The following is a 22,070-nucleotide window of genomic DNA, read 5'->3' as shown; positions in this document are numbered from 1 at the left end:
CTTGCAGCGCAAAACATTTCTCTCTGGTGTCAAGCGGGAGCCAGAAAAATTCTCTATGAGAAAGACATCCCCGTGACTTAAAGAACTGCAGGCCAGATCAAAGTTGATGAAAGTGTTAAATGAATGACATGATCAAATATATATGATCAAATATACCCAAATTTGAGCCTGCACTTCTTGAACCAGTGTCCCTCCAAGCATCTTAATTCTTGGCACCACTTCATCTGTCTTTGCCAGTAATGGTTTTATGTGCCACCATAAGGGACTCCAGGGACAAATGATCAAGATCCACTGATAGCGAGCTAGACAAAACACATTATAGAAGGTATTTTCCATACTACAGGGACTGTCACTAGCCACTCACAGCCTGTACTCGTACATATCTGTAGGCAGTAGCGCAGTCAAGAACAGACACACATGCTTCAAATAAACGTGTTAGCCTGGGAACAGGACTAATGTATGATAAAAGTAATAAAATGAAGTACCATCATAGTGGTTGTATTTTTTCAGACTCATTAAGTTCAGTTGGGAATACAAATATGTAACAGAGAAGAACTGAGGGGTTTTGCTCACAGGCTCCCCATCTCCCTTTTTTATTATTTAGAAACGTATAGACAAATTTTGCTTCTTAGAAAAAAAAAAAAATTAAAAAATTTTCATGGTAAGTACTTTGAATTTTTAGAGCATTTAAAAAAAAAAAAATAAAGAAAATGTAACCAGTCTCTTTTTTCTTTTTTTACCAAACATTGGCAATCCTAAGCGTGAGGCTTCTCCATTACTCTCCTGAAAGTTACTTAAGTTCAATGGAAAGTATGCCATAATATACACCTATAATATATACCTACAACAGCACACACTATTTTGGCAACATTCGTGCTTTCTAAGCACATCTTAGCATTTACAATTCTTCTACTAAATGAGGTTGCCCATCTCATTTAAGTACTAATTTGCCAGGTCGGTTCACGTTGTGTTTCACTTAAATTGAAGAAATTTGTTTTAAACTGTAGAAGTTAAGAGATCTGCCCTGATGCAATCTTCCTCTCTGGAACCATACTTTGCATTTAATGCTTATGTGAAGCTTCATGTATCTCTAAGCTTTCAGTTTTCCTTTTATCAATACTTATTCCAAAATTTTGCATAATATTTTTAACAGACAATTCATTTGCATTTTGCAGTATTTGGAATTGGATCCTATTTGGAAGTCTTCCTCAAACTTGTACATATTTTAATACCTAAGTGAAGAATTAATTAACAACGTCTTGTTCCTATACCTTCGTATCATATGTGTGTTTCATATTGTCGTGACAGAAATAATCTGTTTCCTCCACAGGTTACTTTTTATTGTCTGTTCTTCTAGATCATGCTTTTTACGTACCCTAGTACTCATTTTGTTGTGCCAGTCAGCGGTGGGAAAAATTTATTTGATGTGATGTTTACAATTAATTAATCCTCACATAATTAGGGCTATTTATCCCCCTATTCTATATCCAAGCAGTTAAAATTTCCATAATAACAGTTCCCACCTGTATTGAATTTTCTAACAAATTTTCAGACATTTCTTCCTACATTCAAGTGCTAAGAAAGTTTTCTTATAGGATTTACTCGTCTGTTTTGTTTCGTAAGGGCAGAGTACAATACCCTATTGTCTTGTCAGGATTCATTTGTATCAACTCAATCAAGGAAAATGTATTGAATATTGCTGTGAAGCTAAGAAAAATATGAGATTATATATATAGTCTGTTTGGTAAAATAAGTGCATAAGTTTTGTCCAAACTTCCTTGTGGTGTGTGATGAAAATATATTAACACCAAAGATGAGTGAAGATGGGCAGAACTAATGAAAAAATTACCTCAATATAATGAGCATAATAATTTATAAGAGCCATTTGATTTCTTTTGATAAATTGTAAACTTTGAAATGTATCAGTATCTATAAATGAGGAGTACTTCAGAAAAGATTAAGGGTTATGAAATCTGTTTAGACAGTTATTTTTTTTTGAGGGAGGGATTTGGGGATTTACCAATCCCCAAACTGGGGACTCGCTTCAAGTAGATGTGAGAAACTTCATAGGTTTTTGTGTTTTCGTCTTTGTAAGTGATTTTACCAGAGGGCTCAAACTTGCATGAAAGGAGTGTGTGATCATTGTAAATCAAACCAGAAGTTGGGTTTTGAAGGAGGAAATAAGCCAAGATTAACACTGTAAAACCAAATAATTTCTGTGCAGCAGATACCTGAGACTACTTAGGCTAATATTTATACTATCGGATAATTACATAGTTTCAAAATCAAACAAAAAACCCTCCACAGAAATCAAAGAAACAATAAAAATCCTTCTGCGGCCTGTTCAAATGTTAAAAATAAATCTTTCTCAGAAACATTTATCTCCAAGTTTTTGAAGAGAAGTTTTTCCAATTTACTGCTCAAATCAAAAGATAGATGCAGAAAGCAGGGATGGGTTTTTTGAAACTTTTTGGTGTTAAGAAAAAAAAAAATCAACAGGAGAAACGTTGAGAAAACAGTGTAGTGTAGAGCAGTGGTAACTGCTCATGTCCACGTTCAGATCCCAGAGAAGATGATTAATTTCCAGCTATAGGGCAGTGGGAGAACGCGCAGATAAGCAGCTACCAGAGCGGGTCATACAATATATACCTGCCCTGTGCTTTCCCCTGAAACATTTAATAGTGCAGATACATCTTTAATCACAAGAGTGAGATTAACTCAAGTTACTCAGGTCCCTAAAAATAACCACACGTGGAATAATCAAAACCTCTAAATCTTCAATTCCCATTGAACCAGCGTGTTTACATTTTTACCCTTCAACAGATTCTACCTTCAGATTAAACAAGCAAGCCCTTCAGTTTATGGAGTGGGAAATGCCAGATCCCTTTAAACAAAGACTGGGACAGTGGTGAGAAAACAAGCAAATCCACTTTAATCTGAAAAAAATGATTTGAACAAGAGTTCTAACTCAATCCCTCTGGTATCTGACCCATTGTGAGGCAGGAATGTATTAACACAAACATTAGATTCAAAGTTCTGGACACAAAAAGGCTAACCTTACCCAGATGCTACGGAACCATCCCTAAGCAAGATTTTAGTATAAGACAAACAACATTACTCACTAAGAAGTGGGGTTTAGCAGTCAAACTGCCGAGACCGTTTAAGCACTTGGCTTAAGAAAAGAGAATGGCGAAGAGGAAGAAGCAGTTAATCCTCCAGGAAGAAATCCCATCTGGCAATTTCTGGGAGAACAGATCTGGCATGAAAAGTAGTTTCAAGATCTGCTTCTCCAAGGTCTTCTTGTTTAGTCATAAATGGCTGCAGATAAACAATAAATATGTGTATCTTATGAAAAGCAGCTATTACTGCAAAAAAAACCCCAAACAACAAAGCCTCCTTCCCCCCCTCAACTATTAGGTGGTACGAAAAGGGTGCTGAGCACATGAGAATAAGCATGCAGAGTCCCATTAGCAAAACCCAGTTGCTTTAATTGCTTTCTCTATACTTTCAAGACTTGGAACTCAACAAGAACGGATACTCGTCAATGTCATTTTGGCTGAACGAGCATGCTTTCTGCATAGCTTGTCATGCCAAGGTTCTGAGGCCACATCTCTACCAGAAAATCAAACAATTGTGGGCACAAGCATGTGGTGGTCTTTGCTGTGATGTTGTTAGCAATGTGGGAAACAGTAAGTTATTAGAACAGGCTCTGGCGTGCTGAATGGCCGACATGGCACTCCCAAGCAAATTCTTTGTGTGATTCAGAAAATAACGTGGGTCAGCAATTACTAGCCATGAATTTCCATGGTACCATGCCACCAGCATACTCCTAGGTTGGTTCTTTAGCACTATTCCGGAGACGCCTCTCTTCCATGAGCACCTACACACTCTCAGGTCATGACCAAACGTTCTTGGTATGATCCTATAAAATCTCCATTCCTGAAAGCTCTGAAGAAGCCTTATCATTTTTCTCTGGCTGCAGATTGTGGAGGAAGAACACAGAAAAGCCGTGTGGGAACAGAGAAAAGGCACATTGGACGAGGTGTGTCTCACCTCTCAAAACAGCAGGTCAGTTACATTTTGAATCATTTATACATTTCAAGCCATTATAATCTAGGCTGAAAATTAAAATCAGCCTAATGGATGATTGTTGCGGGTCACGGAGATTAAATAAACTCAAAACAAAGTAGTAAACCGACCATATTTGTATAGAGAACTTGTCTCTTATTGACAATGCTATGCAAAGATTATATGCAACTGCAGCAGAAATTTAGAATTGATCTGAAAAGATTTTTTGCTAGAAAATAAATTTACCCTTGGAAGGATGTGTTTCTTTTCATTCTTCATGTTAAAGAGGGTGTGTTGAACTATCAATCACATCATTTCTCTATTGCAAATTCTCTCTAAGGAGGGTGAGAATGACAACACAGTAGTTGGAATATGAACATTGAGGGTGGGAATAATATTAAAAGGAGAAAACATTAAAAAAAGCGCTTTAAGTTACTGCAACCGTTTGGTGGAGGCAGCTTCCTCAGAGGCTTTCCTCTAGGCTAAGTTTAAGGCAGGAAAAAAAATAATTAAAAAAAACCCCAAAACACCCACCCAAACTAGAAGTAGCCCTTTGCTCTTCAAGAAAGGTAAGAAAAACCGAAGTCCTCAAAGAATGATACAGAATGGTTCGGGTTGGAAGGGACCTTAAAGATCACCTAGTTCAAGAGGCCACTGAACAGCAAGGACCACTAATGCACCACTTCATACAAAAATCTATAGTCTCTGAGTGAGGATTCATTTCTCCCTCTTAGACTCTGCTTGGCCTGGACATTGCACAGCTAGCTAGTCCAAACTTGGCTTCTGGAAAATGCCGCGTTTGTACTGCAGATAAGCTGAGTATGAAACTCTCCGTTCCAAGATTTCAAGCAAGCGAAGGCCGAGCTTTTGTTTCTTGTAACAACACTCTCTTCATACAAAGAAATGAATCAACGATACTGCAAACACAGAAATAAAAACAGGCAAAGCACATTTTACCCAGTACTTTCTGATCTGTATTGTCATATTTCAAGGTACAAATCTTCCATCGTGTTAATTAAGCAGAAAGGGAGTCAGAAAGGTTATTGATGGAGGAATACACAAGATGAAAAGAAATTAGCCATGAAGCTATGCCTATGTCGATCATTTTTATGTTCTGCACAAAGATTACATGATAAGAACAGAGGCTGAATGTCTCAGAGCCACCATATTAGCACAGTCATTTCTGGTAAAGTAAATCAAAGAGGGCTTCCAGCACCTAAAAAATAAAAAGAATTTATGACAATACATTTAATTAACCAAGTGACATAATGCTGCTTTATTTTTAATGATTGACTCCAGAGTCTATGAGTCAGTGACGCACACACGACAGGCTTATTTCTTTATGGAGCCTGTGGAATCATGTTTTCAGTGTAGGAGATGTGCTTCCTCACCATCAATGACCAGTAGCTTTCTCACCACTCTCTGGCTTTTGTTCTAAAAAGTCGACATTGAGCAACCAAATTCAGCCAGGGGACAATTCTGCATTCTGCCTGAGTAAATTTGCCACAGTTTGATAAGGAAAAAGAAAAGAAATGGGAGGAAAAAAAAAAAAAAAAAAGAAAAAAGTTAACTTTTGATGTGTCTTATTTTAAAAAAAATACAGAGAACAGCTCTATAACTTCATTTATAGTGCAACTGTGAGACCACTATTTCCATGTTAAGAAAATACTGGGAACCGTAGTCTCAATACCAGTCACTTCTGACAATTTGATTAGTAGAAATTCTGCAATCAATACTTGTTTTGTACAGCATCCCGAACACTACCAATTACTCTGCCTGTCTGATTTTAGGAAGTAGAATCATGCCAAAGGACGCGCAGTGAGAGACCAACTTGTGATACCTCGGTGCCTACAGGTACAAGAAGCAAATCTTGAAGACATCAACATAAAATAAAAGGAATTTCAGCATTTCAAGCGTTGACAGAGGACCGCAAATTGAATGCGGTCTCTTCACAATCATGTTCTTCCTGTTATATATGTGAAAATAGTAACAAACGTAGAGCTTATCAGTAGCCCAGAAACAGTGTGAAAGATGCCAGAAGGCAAAGGTTGAACAGTAAACAAGGAAGTCAAAACTTAAGGTCCAGTTGTTTCCTAGCCTAAGTCACCACAAAGCCTCCCAGCTTCTGTGGCAGCTCTCCTATTTGAATGCTGGGTCAAATTTAATTAATCATCATGAAAAAAAGCTGCGGTCAAATCTACTAATGGTTTCTAAGTAATATGAGAATAGAGAAACAACAGTACGATCGCAGCAACCTGGACGCAGTGCACTATGTAAAAGGAAAGCTGTGCTCACCCAGAGCCCTAATCATTTCAGGGTAGGGTTGCAGAAGTAATAAATCCTCCAGCTTTCACCTATTTTTTAGCTAAGCCAACTCCAGACCACGTTGTCAGCTTTGACATGTTACACCTGGTTCTCCAGCGTTCTTCAAAAGCGAAGTTAGTTATAGAAGGGCATAACCTTTTAATAGTTTTTAACCTACATCATGTACATAACTGTGCTACATGTCAAACCAGATACTATGAAAAATAGCTTTCACAAATGAATACGATTAAAAGATTACCTTTTAACCTTTAATTAGTTGACCCTCTTGCATCAACAGTGAAGTGTGAAGATATTCCTTCTAAAGTACTGACTTGTGGCCAAGCTAAACAAATGTATTAATCCAGAAGCAATAAAGATGAAGAAATACCACATCACATCTTAGTCACTAATTCTGTTCTTTGTATGCGGTGTCCAGTTTCTGCAGTAAATGCCATCTGAGTGAATTCTGTGGAGCAGAAAGACTTTTGTTTTGCTGTACTATTGAATTTCTAGATTATTTTTTTTCCCCCCAAAGATTTGCTAACACACACGGCAGCATTATCACAGAGTTCCTGTATGTTCAGCATCCTGATACTGTGATACTAGGAAACATTCCTCATTAACACAGATGCAAAGACCAAAAGAAATCCAAAGCCCACATTACTTGCTGTAAAAGTGTCACTGAATCTGATAAAATTCAAGATAGTTCTAAAATGCAACATGTACAACACAGAAGTGATTTATATCAAGGTTTCTTATTTAAGTAAAAATTACGGTTGTATGTTCAGCCTGCAAAAGGCTGGTAAAGTAATTTAAAAATGCCATTGTCTTAAAAGGTTTTTTGCAAATCCTCATCCTTTTTCTAGGCTGGAATTGCAAAGGCATTTATAATGAAAAAAGGGTCAGGAACCACAGCGATTCAACTAACATCCTGCTGGTGAAAGTCCTTGTTAACGGTAAGCGTTAACCAGTTCTCTTCCCTGGAAACCTATTAACTACTGGTTTTCTAACAGAGGAGGTTTTTTATATTTTTGTTAAAAAAACCTCAAAACGCTTTAATCGGGAAATGTCCATATACTGTCATTAAAGAATGTAATTTTCACTGTTTCCATACAACAAAACCCTCGCAAAAGAAGTGTTCAAACTTCTTGAGACGACTCAGCTTACAATTATTCCCACTACACCTTGCGATGTTTCGTTTTAGCTGTCCCCATTGAAACCCTGATATCAGATTTTAGCCTAAGCATATGCTGCAAGAGCATGGCCAAGTCAAAATTCACCTTCAGAACTTCTCGATCATTCAATCTTTTTGACATCTTGTGCAACTGCCCATACTTAAAGACTAAGTTCTGATAATTACTTATTGTGTGACTCCACGTAGGATTTGACTGTCATTTTTTTGTCAGAATTGAAGTTTCAGGAAGGAATAATCAACAAAGGAACTCCAAATTCAAGGTGTAGCATATTTGTAGTATACTGATGCGTGCAACAACTATCTGCTGGACAATGTTTTAAGTATTAACTGATATTCCAGTCAATAGGACCACAGTTTCTACTGTTACAGTTACTACTATCCTCATGTTGTGCTGCAACTACCCGAGGCTGACACTGAGGAACGCAGACCCAGACCCAGGGTTTCTTCAACAAGCAGCCTCCGAGCCACTGCAGAGGGAAACAAAGAACTTTGTGAAGTCAGGCGGCTCAGTATCCCTTTCATCAGAAAATTTAGATACACGACACGGTGCCAAAGAGAAGTGCAAGAGCTTTAGGCAGCACTGGGCACCATGCTGTGGCGTTAGCAACGTGCTGCCCAAGACGACTACTCGCACAGCAGCAATTTCAGGAGCCAAGTCTTCTCCCCTGGCACGGAAGCATCAATAGGAGTTATTTGTCCTCCTGCTCGGAGGCTCAGTCCTTCAGAGAACTTTTTTTTACAGCTATAAAAAGTGTCAAAACATATAACGGCAAGAGGGAAATATGAGACAATAGTAGGATTCCACTTTTGGGAACAAAATTATCAGCATGACTCCAAACACTCAAACTTTTGATTTGCTATAAAGACTTCTTCCGAAATCTGTTTGCATGTCTCAAGAGAGCTCTGCATAGCAGCTTTTGTTCACATTTGATCATCATCTTCAGCGTGAGGAAGAAAAGCACACTTGGAGCCGATTTGGACACTGGGAGCTTTGTTAGAAAATAGAGGAAAGGAGTTGGCTTGTTGGTAGGTTGCTTTGTATGGAAAATACATTATTGCATGGGAAGTTCTTGCAAACTTTGCAGCCTCTTATCAGGTTCATAACAGTTATTTCAAGTTTTTAAACATTATTGGGATCGCGTTTCCTAATATTAATTGTACCTGTAATGAAGGGAACCTTCTGGTGAGGGCTCCACTCAGGTGCTCTGACAGCAAGCAGCTGCTCTAACTTGCTATAAAAAAAATCCCAACACTTTACTAATAAAAGCTGGTGCTGCAGAACGAGCCTGCATAAGCTTTGCCTATTAACTAATGAGACGGTGCAGTCTTTCATGTGTTTGAAGAGCGTATTTAGGGCTTTTTCTCCTACTTTAGGAAAAAAGATGAATAAGTGAAAACTTTTGCCCTGCTGCCCTGTGCAGGCGGCAGAGGGGAAGAAGTCCCACGGCGACATTAAACTCCTGGCATTATCATCAGAACTATTTTTGGAGGACAGTTTGAACAAAGCCAACAAGGCAACTCGGAATGTGCGGTAGCTTCCTATTTTGTAGCATTCATCTGGGTTTTTATATCCCTTATTTTTAAACATCTTCTCAAAAGCTGAGAGGGAACATTGGGGCGTATGATTATGTCTTTCCCGCCGTTACAAATGCAAAGCCTGGATCGCACCCACACCTTTGTCTCACTCGCACATGGCGCACGCGGCAGCAAACAAAGGAGCGCTGACAGCGCCAAGTGGTCGCCGTCCCAATCTGTTCTCGAACAAGTCGGCATATGTACATATGCGCTGCTGTGAGTTGTTCCAGGTTTTAACAAGATCTCAAATCACCACATAAAACGCTTCGAAAAGCACATTGCTGCAAGCTTGGCACATCCAAGACATTCCTTGGTTCTCTCCCTCATTTTTTTTCAGGCGAAACAGCTAAACCGTTTTTTCCCTCTGAGCCGTTAGCTACAAATTCGTTTCTGCAGCGCTATCTGCAAGCATTACTCCAAACAAATCCATTGGCATTTCTATTAAAAAAACCAACCATAAAGTAAAAATCTTTCTTTGAAGCTCACTTCGACTGTTCCTTCGCAATAGCTAAAGTTGCTTTATGTTTCTTTTTAAGAGAAAGAGCAATGCTTAAGTATAGCATATGAGTAAATGACCACTTTATTGCACCAAAAGCTTTCTCTGATGAAAGAGAAACAGTGAAATCGTCTTTGTAACGCGTCCTCACTTCCTCCAAATGACTTCTCAGAGGAGTTTCACTTCATTCAGACAAGACAATTTTTATGCTCGCAGCTGAACTTCCCTGTGGCGATATTCCACAGGATTAAAAATTATGTATATTTGCGTTAGGAGTTTGAGGTAAATCCCCCATCTGAAGCAAACAGGTGTAATTCTGTGAAGGAACGGCTGTTCTCAGCTTTACAGCAGAAAACCTTGCCCTTATTCTGCCTACTTTTAAAGTTGGAGAGATAAAGGATAACGCGCTTGTCACTTGGAAATCAAAATGGCACTCAAACTCCAACACTGGCCTTTCCTTTGGATTTAACAGAGCATATCCTAATTCGGTGTATATTTTTGCCATTTTATGAAAAGAGATTACCAATACCTTAAAAATATCTTTCCTGTCTAGAAGCAGAAAGTGTTATATTTTACTCTTGCTGAACTACATCCAGTAAAGCTTTATAAGGCATGCCAAATTAGTAATATAATTGGGACAACTCACTATTTATTTTTCTATAAAACCCACAAGCAGCTCTATGGAGTTTATGGCTCACCAGCTCCTTCATGGTTTTTGGGCGCATCAGTCAGGACCTGTTTTTCCAGAAATGCTAAGTGGACCCACAGCTGAACAAAATGAGAAGGAACTTTAGTGTTTGGTTCTTTTTAATTGAGGATCCTCAAGTTCTTCACATCTCATTTTTCAAAAAATTGCCTAAATAACAACAGAGAAAATTCCTTATTACTGGAGATGTTCGAATTTACATAAATGGCATACATCATATCGTATCTTGTGTAGTTTTGTCAACTGCACTCATAAAAAAATGCCTAGAAGTATCCACTTCAAACTCCTCTCCTTATTTTAGTTTTCTTCACAGAAAGTATATATTTAAAATACAATTTTGCAGTTTCTTTTTTTTTTCTTTTTTTTTTTTTAAGAACATTAAGGTAGAAAAGGAAAACATGAAAGAAATGGAATAAATTAACGTCAGTAGGATCATGCCATTGGCACAAGCAAAGAAAATCACTAAGTGTCTGATTAATGAGAGATAAGCCAGAGTATTAAAAGAGTGAGTTAAAAAAAGTTCAAGTACTGAAAGTACCTGAAAGTCAAACAATTGGTTTTAAGAGAGGAACTGAAGAAGGATGTTTAAAGTATGTGATATACTTGAAAAAGTTGTCATTCCAAAAGTGAGAAGTGTAAAGGAATGAGCGAGAAAACAGATCCTAAAAATAAAAAATAGGCATGCAATGTGAAGTGAAAAGTCATAAGTGAGATGAAACTAAATCAAAATTTTGATGGACAGATGAGAAAAGTTACCTTTGTGCAAAGATCAGGAAAAAAGTTAGGAATTTGAGCAGAGAGAAAGACTGTTTCAAATACTCTAAATTGAGTAAAACAAAAGGGAGAGGACAATATGTTCTGGTCATGAAGAAGAATGAAAGTAACAGATCTTGTGAAACTCTGAAAAATACGAGCTTCATAGAATGAAAGGAATCAACATAGGTGCCAAAATGTGAATGCAAGATTACAAGTCAAATTCCCAATGTTAGTTATGAGGGTTTTCAGGGAAAATCACAAGACGATCAGCTCTAGGAGCTTATTTTTTGTCTTTTCAGACTCATTTAAGCGCACTTTACCCCAGTTTTGAACTAACTAAGCAAGTGGTTTAGGAACTTCTGTCTCAAGTAACTAAACTCCGTATTTGTGAAATTGAAGATTAGTTTTTCTCAAGCTGAGTGCCGAACCTCCTGCAGGACTTCAGTGCTGCTTAGTCAGATCAAGTGGTAGGATATCCTTGAGGAGGTACTGGAAACATGGCCAACAAGATGCTTTCCTGTTCTCCTTTCCTCTGAAGTAGCAGATACTGATTGCTGCCAGAAACAGGATACCAAACAAGGTAGATTTTGACCTAAGTCAGTATGGGAATTCCCGTAAGTCTTATGAAGGACAGCAAAGCGTAACAGTTCCCTCCTAGAGTTCACAAATCTTCCGTGCTTTGCTTTCCCAGCAAAGCAAAGATCAGAAGGAAAGCATGCGGCGATCAAAATTATGACATTAGGAAACAAGGTTTTCTACAAATAAGAGTAATATTTGTCACATATAAGTCCGTACTATTAAGAGAAAAAGTAGAACATGCCAAAAATGCATTGTATTAAACTTTGTGAATTTTGAAGGTGGCAAATGTCTATAAATGGGACACCTATTTGTAGTTCTTTGAATGACCCTTGCCTGTTTCCTTCCTGAGGTAAGTGAACAAGCCAGTAGCATATCCTGTGTGAAAAGCGTGTACAAAACCACGTTCTTCCAGAGATGAAGGAAAAAAGATATAAAAAACCCCCTCATTTGTTACATCATTTGGTTAAATTAGTCAAAGAACAAGGCCAAGTCACTCTCAAGAAGAATAAGATGTCAACGTTCAGAATTAACTTCGTTCAACTTCGTTTTGGTCATCCTTGAATTGTGAAGATTTATGTTCTCCTTGGGTTGTCACAAACAAAAATTAAAAGGGCACATAAACATACAGAAACACAGAGTTCCTAAATCCTGAATGACTCAATCTTTTGTCTTTTTTTTGACAAGAAAGAAAGAAAATATATCAGTGCTACCCAGAATACACTCGCTATTTTTACTACTGTTTTATTTCTAAAATAACAGTTTAGTCAATAGAAGTGAGGATCAACAGTCGGCACCTCATACCAGGCGTTCCACAGAGCCACAATGAGTGGCCAACTTAAACACCATAGCAAAACTAGGCTTCTCTTTCCACTGTCCTTTGTTTTCTCAGAGACAGCGTCCAGAGTCCATGCATTTTTCAAGACCGTCATTTTAGAAAACCCACAGATGAACATCGTTATACTCTTGATTGATGTACATCAGAAACTGCTTTTCCAAATGACTGGCCGTAATCCAGTCTTTAGTCTGTCAAAGTGCCATTGAGTCAAAAAAGCCGTTTTGGCTTGGCAAGGCCCACAGGGCAAGATCCTCTATTCATTAATTTTTGTCTCTTTAAAACTGCACTAACAGAGCTTGCCTTAGTGAGGATCCTGGAAGAGAAAGCGTGCAGACCTTGTACGTCTCATCCTTTGGCAAAACAGAAGATGACAGCAGGAATCTGAGCATAAATCCATGACACAGCAACATGAGATTTTGATGGTAGTTCACTTAAATAATTCATTAGTTTCCTTGTTCAGGTTCAGCAGAATGTTGCTAAGGTGAAGGAAAGATTGAGTAAACGAATACCCCTACAAAGGCGCTTTCCTTGAATATTTTATAATCTTTTCTTGCAGAATTGAAACCTTTGGAATGGAAAGAGATGTGGGAGCAGCTTTGGAGTGTCAAAATCAAAATGTTTAGAATATAAAAGGCAAAGATATACCAAGATGAGATGAGAGAAAGCTTACAGTGTGGACTGACTCAAGTTATTTTTGTGACTTCATGGAATTCTGGTATTTAGTCCTTTTTCTCAGTGCCTAGATAGGGAAAGCCCAAATCAGTTTAACCTCTCATTAACAGGCCCAGTGCCATACACAGTGTGATTGACCTGTTATTCCTTATCATAGAAGGAAAAGAATGGGAGAAACCAAAGAAATTAAGGAAAAGCATATTTAAAGCAACTACCAGAAGAAAACCTTGCAGATAAATGTGAGTAAGAAGAGAATTTCCTTTCTAAAAGGAAGTACAAGAAAATTCTTTGCTTCAAAACATGCAAGAAAAAGGCACTGTAGGAATTAGCTTATTCTGTCGGATTCAGGTAAGGCTGATGCAGTTCATCTTCAATAGACATCATTCTGTTCCTTCAAATGAAATTCACTAAATGTATTTTACTACCTTTCTTGTTAGCAACATTCTGAAATAATTAGCATTAGTAGCTGACTACAATGTGAGTTTTCATAAAGCACACTGCATTACAGAGCAAAACAGAAGTATAGCAGCAAAATTAGGAAGGCTGTTGCTTACTTGAAGGATTTAGGATGCTGTTTGGAAGTGCTATCTATTTCATATTGATACAGAAAAGAACACATATATTTTAGAAATGTTCAATCAAAGCCTTAAAACAGAAACCTGAGGCTAATTCTCTTTACAAAAAGTATACAGCCAGAGAGGTTGTACTGGCTCGAGAGATTGATGTATTTGGATCTAAGTGACTTCCCCATGCCTCCACAAAGGCGGGAGCCAAATATGATAAAGATCTAAATAATTACTAATACTTTTGCGTATATAAATACATAATTCCTAAAGATACCATCTCACTTCATTATTTTACCAGCAAACCAGCACATTTTAGGATTGAGACTAATAGGCAGCCAAATTCTTTCTCACCATGTGCCTTTGGAAAAACACACTTGTCTTTCCAGCACCACTCAAAGCTCTTTCTATTTATATCATTCATCTGCCTGCACAGATAACTCAGTATAATTCTCTCTCCCATGATGCCCCTTCTAAATATTACTTAACTTCTGTTTTCAGGAAGTTTTGCCTTTTTTTTTTTTTAAGTAAGTTTAACCTAGGTCATATCACAGTACTATATACATATCACAAAGGTCTAGAAAATATGCTGGAGTTTCTATATGTTTATGGTGGTGCAAGAGAAACCAAATATAGGTTGTTTTATTCATCCAAAAAAAGAAACCAATTGTAAGCCATAGCTTATAGACCATGTACTAAATGACATCATTTGTTTCCTCATTGCATACTGTCTAGACAGAGCTATCAGATCTTATAGTAAAGTCTGTGTTCAAACACAGAATACAAATGTATTCTGCATCACCAGAGGAGCATCCTTTACTTACCATCAAAGTTATGGACGTGTGGCCATCAGTCTGCTCTACTTATAACACTCATGACTTTCGGACGTGTTCTTTTAAAACATGTTATAACAGCACATAGAGACATAACCCCAGACTTAAATGATTGAGAAACTGTAAATACCTCGGTGACCTCCTCATCCACACTTAGTCATCTGGCTTCCTATATCATACTGGAGACCTGCTTGTCGATTTACGCTCATTATTCAAGGAGAAAAGACTTAAGCGTACAGACTCACTTGTCACAACTAAAATACGAGCGTTTCACTGCTGTATTCAGGCTTTGCAGGTGTAAGACATACCGTGTTAGAGGAAATCTTTTCAAACCTGACTCTCGCTCTCATTTTTTGACCTTTGTTACCAAGGTCTGCACTGATGTGTTTTGCAAGTATTGACTTCACCTTTCAAACTAGGGAAAGTTTTTGTAATATCTGCAAGGGCAGCATATTCTTTGTGTAGACAAACTTCATCTACTGCAACTGAGGGAATTTGGGAAATAAAATCCACGATTATAAATCATTAGAGTGTCTTTACTCAGAGTTAGTTGACCTACCCCACTCTTGAATTCAAAGTAAATAGCTCATTAGGGGAAGGAAGAGAACAGAAGAGAAATGATGCCTCTGGGAAAAATTAGATTTCTATATCCAGCTTTGTTTCCATTTATTGTTGCCATGTGAGGATAGAAGTCACGACCCCCGGGGGCAGGGGTGAACGCCTCAGTACATTCGGCCTCTCTGCGATCTCTGAATTATTCATTATCTACAGGCTGATTCTGTATATTATTCATTAAATTTTTGGTACAGAAGGTAGCACCAGAGAGAGAAAGATCTTCCAGTTGTAGCTCGTAGTGCATCTTTAGTCTGAATAGCAAAAAGACTCACTCTCACTAGTACTAAAGTCTCAGCTCGGCTGAAGACATACTACACAATTTCGAGTCCCAGCCTCCATGCACGTATGAACAAATACGCTTTCTCCCTCCTTTCCCTCCACCTGCAACCACCACACAAGATGCCCACTTCATTTTCAAAATTGGCAGCATTTTGCTAATGGTTTGGACATAGCAAAGTCTGCCTCCAAGGTAAAGTTAGAATTAAAAACAATGGTATCCTTCAGAAATAATGAAATACATTCTACTGCGTGGAGGTTAGGAGACTGCTAACAACTTATATTTCTGCTCTACTGCTAAATTAATTACATTCCTTGATGGCTTTCAACTAAATGTTGGCTTGACGCAGTAGTGGCATAACTAGTAGAAGGTTTATTTCTGAATATTGATCTTCCTGACAAGAGTCTCTCAATTGCTTCTTGAAATGATGGAAAAACGCACTTCTTGACCTTTTTGTTTTATAAGAGAAAATGGAAGAGACAAGTAGAAAAACAGCACCTAAACTTTGTGGAAAGATTACTTGGTTACGTTTGTACGCTTCAAGTAAGCCTATAGTTTCAAAAATTAGGTTAGTGTAGGTGTTTGGAAGTCCTGATTCTGCACCGCACTGCAGACAGGGACTTCAGTTGGATTGTAACCATTAGACAATTTCCTGTGTGTTGTGTTTGCTCCCTTCTTGTTTTTACTATATAATCCTAGTGCGAGTAATTAAGGGAAATCAGTGGTGTGGTACAGATTTGTGCACAAAGCTACAACTTATTTCTTCAGTTCCCTGGCCATTGTGACGCAACCGTGATTGAAGCACTTCAAAATTTACAGAAAGAGAAAATTTCAGCCACCAATTAAACTACCTTCTAAAGTTTATAAATAAGAAACACTGGTTTTGCAGATTTTCAGTAAGCAGAAGTATTTTGATGTTTCAGAAATGATAGAGATATATATTTAGTTAAGGGATGTTCATATAGGGCTTTGCTAGCAAAAGTAAAAGCTGCAGATTATTTTCAATTTCCTCCCCAGTAAAATTCCTGTTAAATATTTCCATTACAATAGAGGAAATGCTCTTTATTGAAGACAACCCTACACTGCTTTGCATTCTAGTTTTGTCTGATATCACAAAGTACATAATTTTATTCCTCCGCGATGCGACATTCCCATAAAGCTGTGATATGCGCATCGTGAAAAGTTTTGATGTAGCAAAAGGTCTAGACAGGTCGGTGAGGGGGATGACAGCAAGCACCCAGAGCTCAGTCTGCTGCTGCCTCTCTCATAACCATCTTGCAAAGGAAAAGAGGGGCAGATACCTGTAGAGAGATTTGCTAAACTATTGTCCTTTTCATCATATTTGTTTTCTGGTGGCAAAAAGAGGAAAAGCTTTGGTCATCCTGTCTTCTGAGTCCCCACACGTTCTGATGTCTATAAAGGGACTTTGTTTTATGTTGGTGAAACTCAAAGCACGCGCACTGCTCTTCTGCCTCCCAAAAGCTCTTTTACCCCTCAAGCTCTGCTAAAACAGAAAATACAGTTGTTACCCCTCTATACACCTACTCCATTGATGGTCTTGAATACAAAAAAGCAAACCCTTGAAAGTATTTACTCAGTTACATCATCTTTACCCACTGACTCCCATTTTCCTCTCCCTGGGCACGCTGTTAGCTGAGCCGTGTTGCTTGTGCCATGGGAATTAAAGCATTTTGCAGGAATGCGTCCTTAATTTTTTTAACCCTTTTTAGTTCCTTCAAGTTCAGTACTTCACTTCGTTCCTTTTATAGCTTCATACAGCATATGGGTGATTTCAAATACATAAATAGACCGACAGTAAAAATAACTTCTGAAACATAGCAACTATTATCTCGAAAATAACTTCCACATCCCTTCCCCCAAAAATTTATCAGTAAACGAACCACAAAAAAGGCAGAAAAAAATATGTTTATCTAGCCTTGTACCACTCTACCAAAGGTCAGAGTCAAAACTGTGGGATTTAGTGCGTGTCTCATTTCAGGAGTTTGAGTGCTCTGACCCCACCACTACCAGTTACTCTACTAAGACTTTACTTATGGCTCACGTTTATTTGTTTTTAATATATATATTTTGAAAATGTTGCTTTATTCTAGACCAAGAGTTATATGGACAAAACCATCTCTAGCAACATATTACAGAACTTACGTAGAGAAATGTTTTGAGCGTTATTTGCCTTATAGTTGTAAAACAAAGATTGAGAGATAAAGGCCATTATTGCGGGTTGAATGTTTTCAGTCATTTCCAGGCTAATAAGAGAAGAAGCAGAAAAGCAGCTATCAGGGATAATAAGGTTTAAATCTCCACAAATATTTACAAACTGGAATATTCAGATTAGCCTTGCTTCCCACGAGAAGCCTGAACAGCAAATACACCAGGACCTGGAGGAAATTCTACCCTGGCAAATACAGAGATCTGGTCCTGTATTTCTGTGTCACAAACAGCCTTCTGTTGTCCATTGGCAAATGGACAGCTGTGACACTGGCATTCGTGTTATCATATTGTATTAAAAATTCTTTGCAGGAGAAGTAGAATATAACTCCAAATAAGCTCTATTTTCCTAAAGATAGCTCGGCATCTCTAAAAACCCACCAACCCCACTTTACCCTCTCTGTCTTCAAGTATCACTGCTCCATTCAAGCTTTGTCATCCACCTGCTCGTGGAGCATTCATCAGCCGGGCTTGGTCACGCATTTCAGAATTTCATCTTTTGAAACAATGTCCCGGAATTACACTGCAAGTGGTAAACTCCCAAAGACTTCAGCGACACTCTGCATGGAAAAAGTCTGTGTTCTATACACAAAATGTTAATTTAACAATACTCTTGTTCTTATTCTAGCGTTAGTACTCTCTGCAATGTGTACTGACATATCTGCAGATCCCAAATAAATATGCCACAGGATTGGTACTTGTGTCAGAATTGAAAACAGAGCGATATGCAGAAAGTTAAGCTTATTTATAACAAGATTATTTCTTATTTAACAAGAAAGATGTAGGAAAGCAATTTAACATTTATATCCCATTGCAATGAGTTTGCTTAAAGCAGGTACAAAAAACGTAGTCAATATTTTCCTGTCCTAGGGACTCTGAATAGACATCAGGTCTTCTAATAACATCTCCATTTCCCATTCCAAGAACATCAGACTGAATTTCAGGATACCGCTTTACTTTGTCAGAGTACTCATTTTTCTGTATTTGCACTGTTAGGTGTTATGTTTAAAATTAACACATCAGTATACTATAAGAAGAAAAGTTTTTCTTAAGCGATAATCTCTCTATGTTGAATTATCTGCTTTATATACAAAATATCGTAGTGCAAGCACAGCACAATAATTTTTGAAAAGCAAGCCTCTCATAATCCAACTGAATACGTGGACAGCAGATTGAACAAAAGAAAGAGGACATCTACTACTTTGTTGATGCTTTTTTGTAGGTTCACACTGAGTATTTATATTTTCATAGCTTACGTACCCTATACTACCATTTGTTGGTGATTTGAGTGATTTTATAGAGGGAAGTTCTTCAAAAAAAAAAAAAAAAAGACACATTGAAAATCTAAAAAAGCATTGATCCTTAATGTAAGATTCCCAAGGCTGCAACTGGAGTGGAGTCCTGTGGGGCAGAGGAGCCACCACTAGCAAACCCCAGTGCAGCACCCTGATATAGGATGTTGATTTCATTGGACGTTTTTATACTATTATTGCTATCTGGAAAAAACCCAACCCTAAATTCTAAGAACAAGTTGCTTCCCACAGCTCAACGTTTTCCTTTTGCCCATGAAACATCATTGTTGGGAAACACTCTACTCACGAAGAAATGAGGTCCATCATTTTGTATACACAAAAGCTGTTTATTTTTATCAATAGCCATGGCTGACCAAGCAAAAGTTCCTTTTAGGAAATGACATGTGGAATGCAAGTAAGAGTTGTTTACACTGTTCCATTTAGACTTCAGCCAACCCAACGCAACACTGGAAACTACAAAGGGCTTGCTTGCTTTAAACACTTGTAAAATAAATATCTCACGTAAAATTTTAGAAGGCAGAAGATGAGATTGCATTTGCTTTAAGTCATCATTCATAAAACCCCAAATACTAAGATGATATATCAGCATTTCTTCGATTCTTCCCATGGTGCAAAAAACACAAAGAAAAACAAAAAATTCTTCAAACCCTGACAACACATTTGTCAGAGATGCTGGCTAGCACTGCTTTAGGAATAGTAAACAGTCTTTGCAACAAATACGTGCAAGATGTAATTCTTTGAAAAAAATAAAATAATTACTTTTCCAAATGGAAGAATTCCAACAAGGAGATTTGATTTTTTTTTTTTTTTTAATATCTCTTTCCTGCAGAACTCTGGATGGTATAGTTCCACAAACAATACCCTGCTCATGCTGAAAGTTCGTGTTACTTTTGATCAACTTTGTAGGCTAGAACAGATTACTTGGATATTTAGGGAACATAGCAAAGTATATCAGCTAGCACAGGCATAAATTCTTCAGCGGCACTTCTTTAGGGTAAGAGAGGTAATTTGGAAGTTATGTGAAAGGATCCCAGGGAAACAGACAGACACTTGATTCCTGAGCTTGCAAAAACCTGCTAACATACAGGATAAACTTTCAAAAGTGCATCTACTCAGAAAATTCTGTTTAACAAAATTTAATGAAGGCTTTACAGGGAATAAAATTTGAAAATTTCTATTAGGGAAAGCAGAAGTTATCTGTTTTCTTGCAAACGAACAGATAGCATGACATTCCCAACCATTTGACCATTTTAATGTACAAGAACTGAATTTATAACCAAAAAATTATCCAAAAGTTTGTTACAGAGTTAAAAATATCAAAGCCGTATTTACATATTTACCTACTTTAGCCAAGTGAAAGTTGGGGTCTTCTACTGCAGGTTGCTTGTCCTGTCACAGGATAAATTGTCACTTACGTTCAGATATTCTCCATTTTTCTTGTCTGTACTTTGTTCCGGGGGTCATAAGCGAGTGAAAACATTATCAAAATGAAGTTATCCCTTGGGAGTTGTGGAGTCAAAATACATATGTAGTTGACAAGAGATTAGGCTAGTCATTCTTAAAAGGTGTTTCCTAGATGAATGACCACCCAATACTTTAGAAAGCTTTAAGGACATAACTGATTGATTCCATTGATTAACTGCAGATGTATCTTCTTGGTTATATTAGACAATCCAAGGCAGCTACAGTCTGTATTCTTCATGACTATGAATTTTCAGATAAATTAAAGTCTCATGATGTTTATTTAATTGACATTTTTGGAGACCTATTCTAGCTATAGGTAACACCTGCCACAAAATAAAACCAATAAATGAACCACAGTGGTCATTTAAAAAAAAAAAAAAAAAGTAACCTTACAGCAGATGCAGTTCCCTCTTTACAAGCCCTGATGTGATAAAAAATACCAGAGGAGAGCAGAAGAGGAGCCACAGCGCTAAACACTAGAGAGCTCAGCTTATCTACACACCTTGCAAAGTCTAATACCGGAGCAGCTGCTGGACCTGCTCTAACTTACACAAAATATATGTCACTTCCGATAGAAAGCTCATCGTCCAGGTAATGCAAAGGTAACGATCTCCGGGGCTCTTCTTCCAGCAGTACACTATGTGCTAGAGTCTTCAGGAATTTTTTTTTTTTTTTTTAACAGACATATGTTAAACCCTTTATTTAAAGTAAAAATGACTTCATATATTGCACACACGTGACAGCATCGAATCCTGTGTTTTCCTTATTGGGTCTTACAGTTTACTTGCAACATGTTACACGAGTAAATAGACACAGATTTGAGGAAATAGTTTATATAAATGCATGCTTACCAGCTGGCGCAGAATGCGAGCAGTGAAGTTGAAAACCGTGATAATCGGCACACGATTCACTGAATTTTCCTTCCTTAAAATCTGACTTGGACTCCTTTTTGCTCTCAATCGCATCTGAGGAAAGCTTATCCAGTTCAATTATCACAGCTGACATTGTAAGATAGTCTCAGTATAAAAACAAAGCTGAACAAAAGAAGAAGCCACTTTAAGTTCAGCTTCCCCAAACTCACAGTCTGCAGAAAAATAACTTCCTATTACAGAAGAAAATAATAGAAATCCCCAAATTGTAATAGTGCAAAATGTTTTTAAGTCAATGGCTGAGAAACTGTATTTCCAGGAAGCTGTTCTTCCAGCTCTGCAGCATTTGCTAAATATTGCAGCTTTTCTCCAAGGTAAAAAACTACTACTAAAAAAAGTTCTGTTCTCGTAGTGACAACAATATTACGGCATTATCTGTATAGCTGCTACAAAAATAGCAAGGACACGTGGAGACATCTGTATGTCGGCTAAGTTGTGGACTCACTAACTTTGTTTTAAGAGTCTAAATCACATTTTGTTACCCACTGGCCCAGCTGGGAGGGGCTAAGCAATACCAATGGGAACAAGTGCACCCCGCGGGCCAGCCCAGCGGCGAGCCTGGCGGTGGCTTGTGCCACAACTCTGTGCCCCTGGCGAACACTCCGGGCTTTGTCTGGGATGCCTGAGGCAGATAAATGACCCACAGGCTACATCACTCCTTGAA

General features: G+C 37.9%; 1 protein-coding gene across 1 annotated transcript in view; it reads right to left on the bottom strand.

Moving 5' to 3' along the window:
• Positions 1 to 21,830, bottom strand: part of ANO3 (anoctamin 3) — a 210,878-nt gene extending 189,048 nt beyond the window's left edge. The window contains exon 1 of the mRNA XM_054200150.1: positions 21,329 to 21,830. Within this exon, the coding sequence (XP_054056125.1) occupies positions 21,329 to 21,482 (154 nt within the window). The 5' untranslated portion in view covers positions 21,483 to 21,830. The remainder of the gene's footprint in view (positions 1 to 21,328) is intronic.
• Between the last annotated feature and the right edge of the window lie 240 nt (positions 21,831 to 22,070).

This window comes from Rissa tridactyla, chromosome 4 (genome assembly GCF_028500815.1).
Source record: "Rissa tridactyla isolate bRisTri1 chromosome 4, bRisTri1.patW.cur.20221130, whole genome shotgun sequence".
Taxonomy (NCBI): Eukaryota; Metazoa; Chordata; class Aves; order Charadriiformes; family Laridae; genus Rissa; species Rissa tridactyla.
The sequence above is the reverse complement of the archived record's forward strand: the minus strand, read 5'-3'. Positions and strand labels throughout refer to the sequence as shown.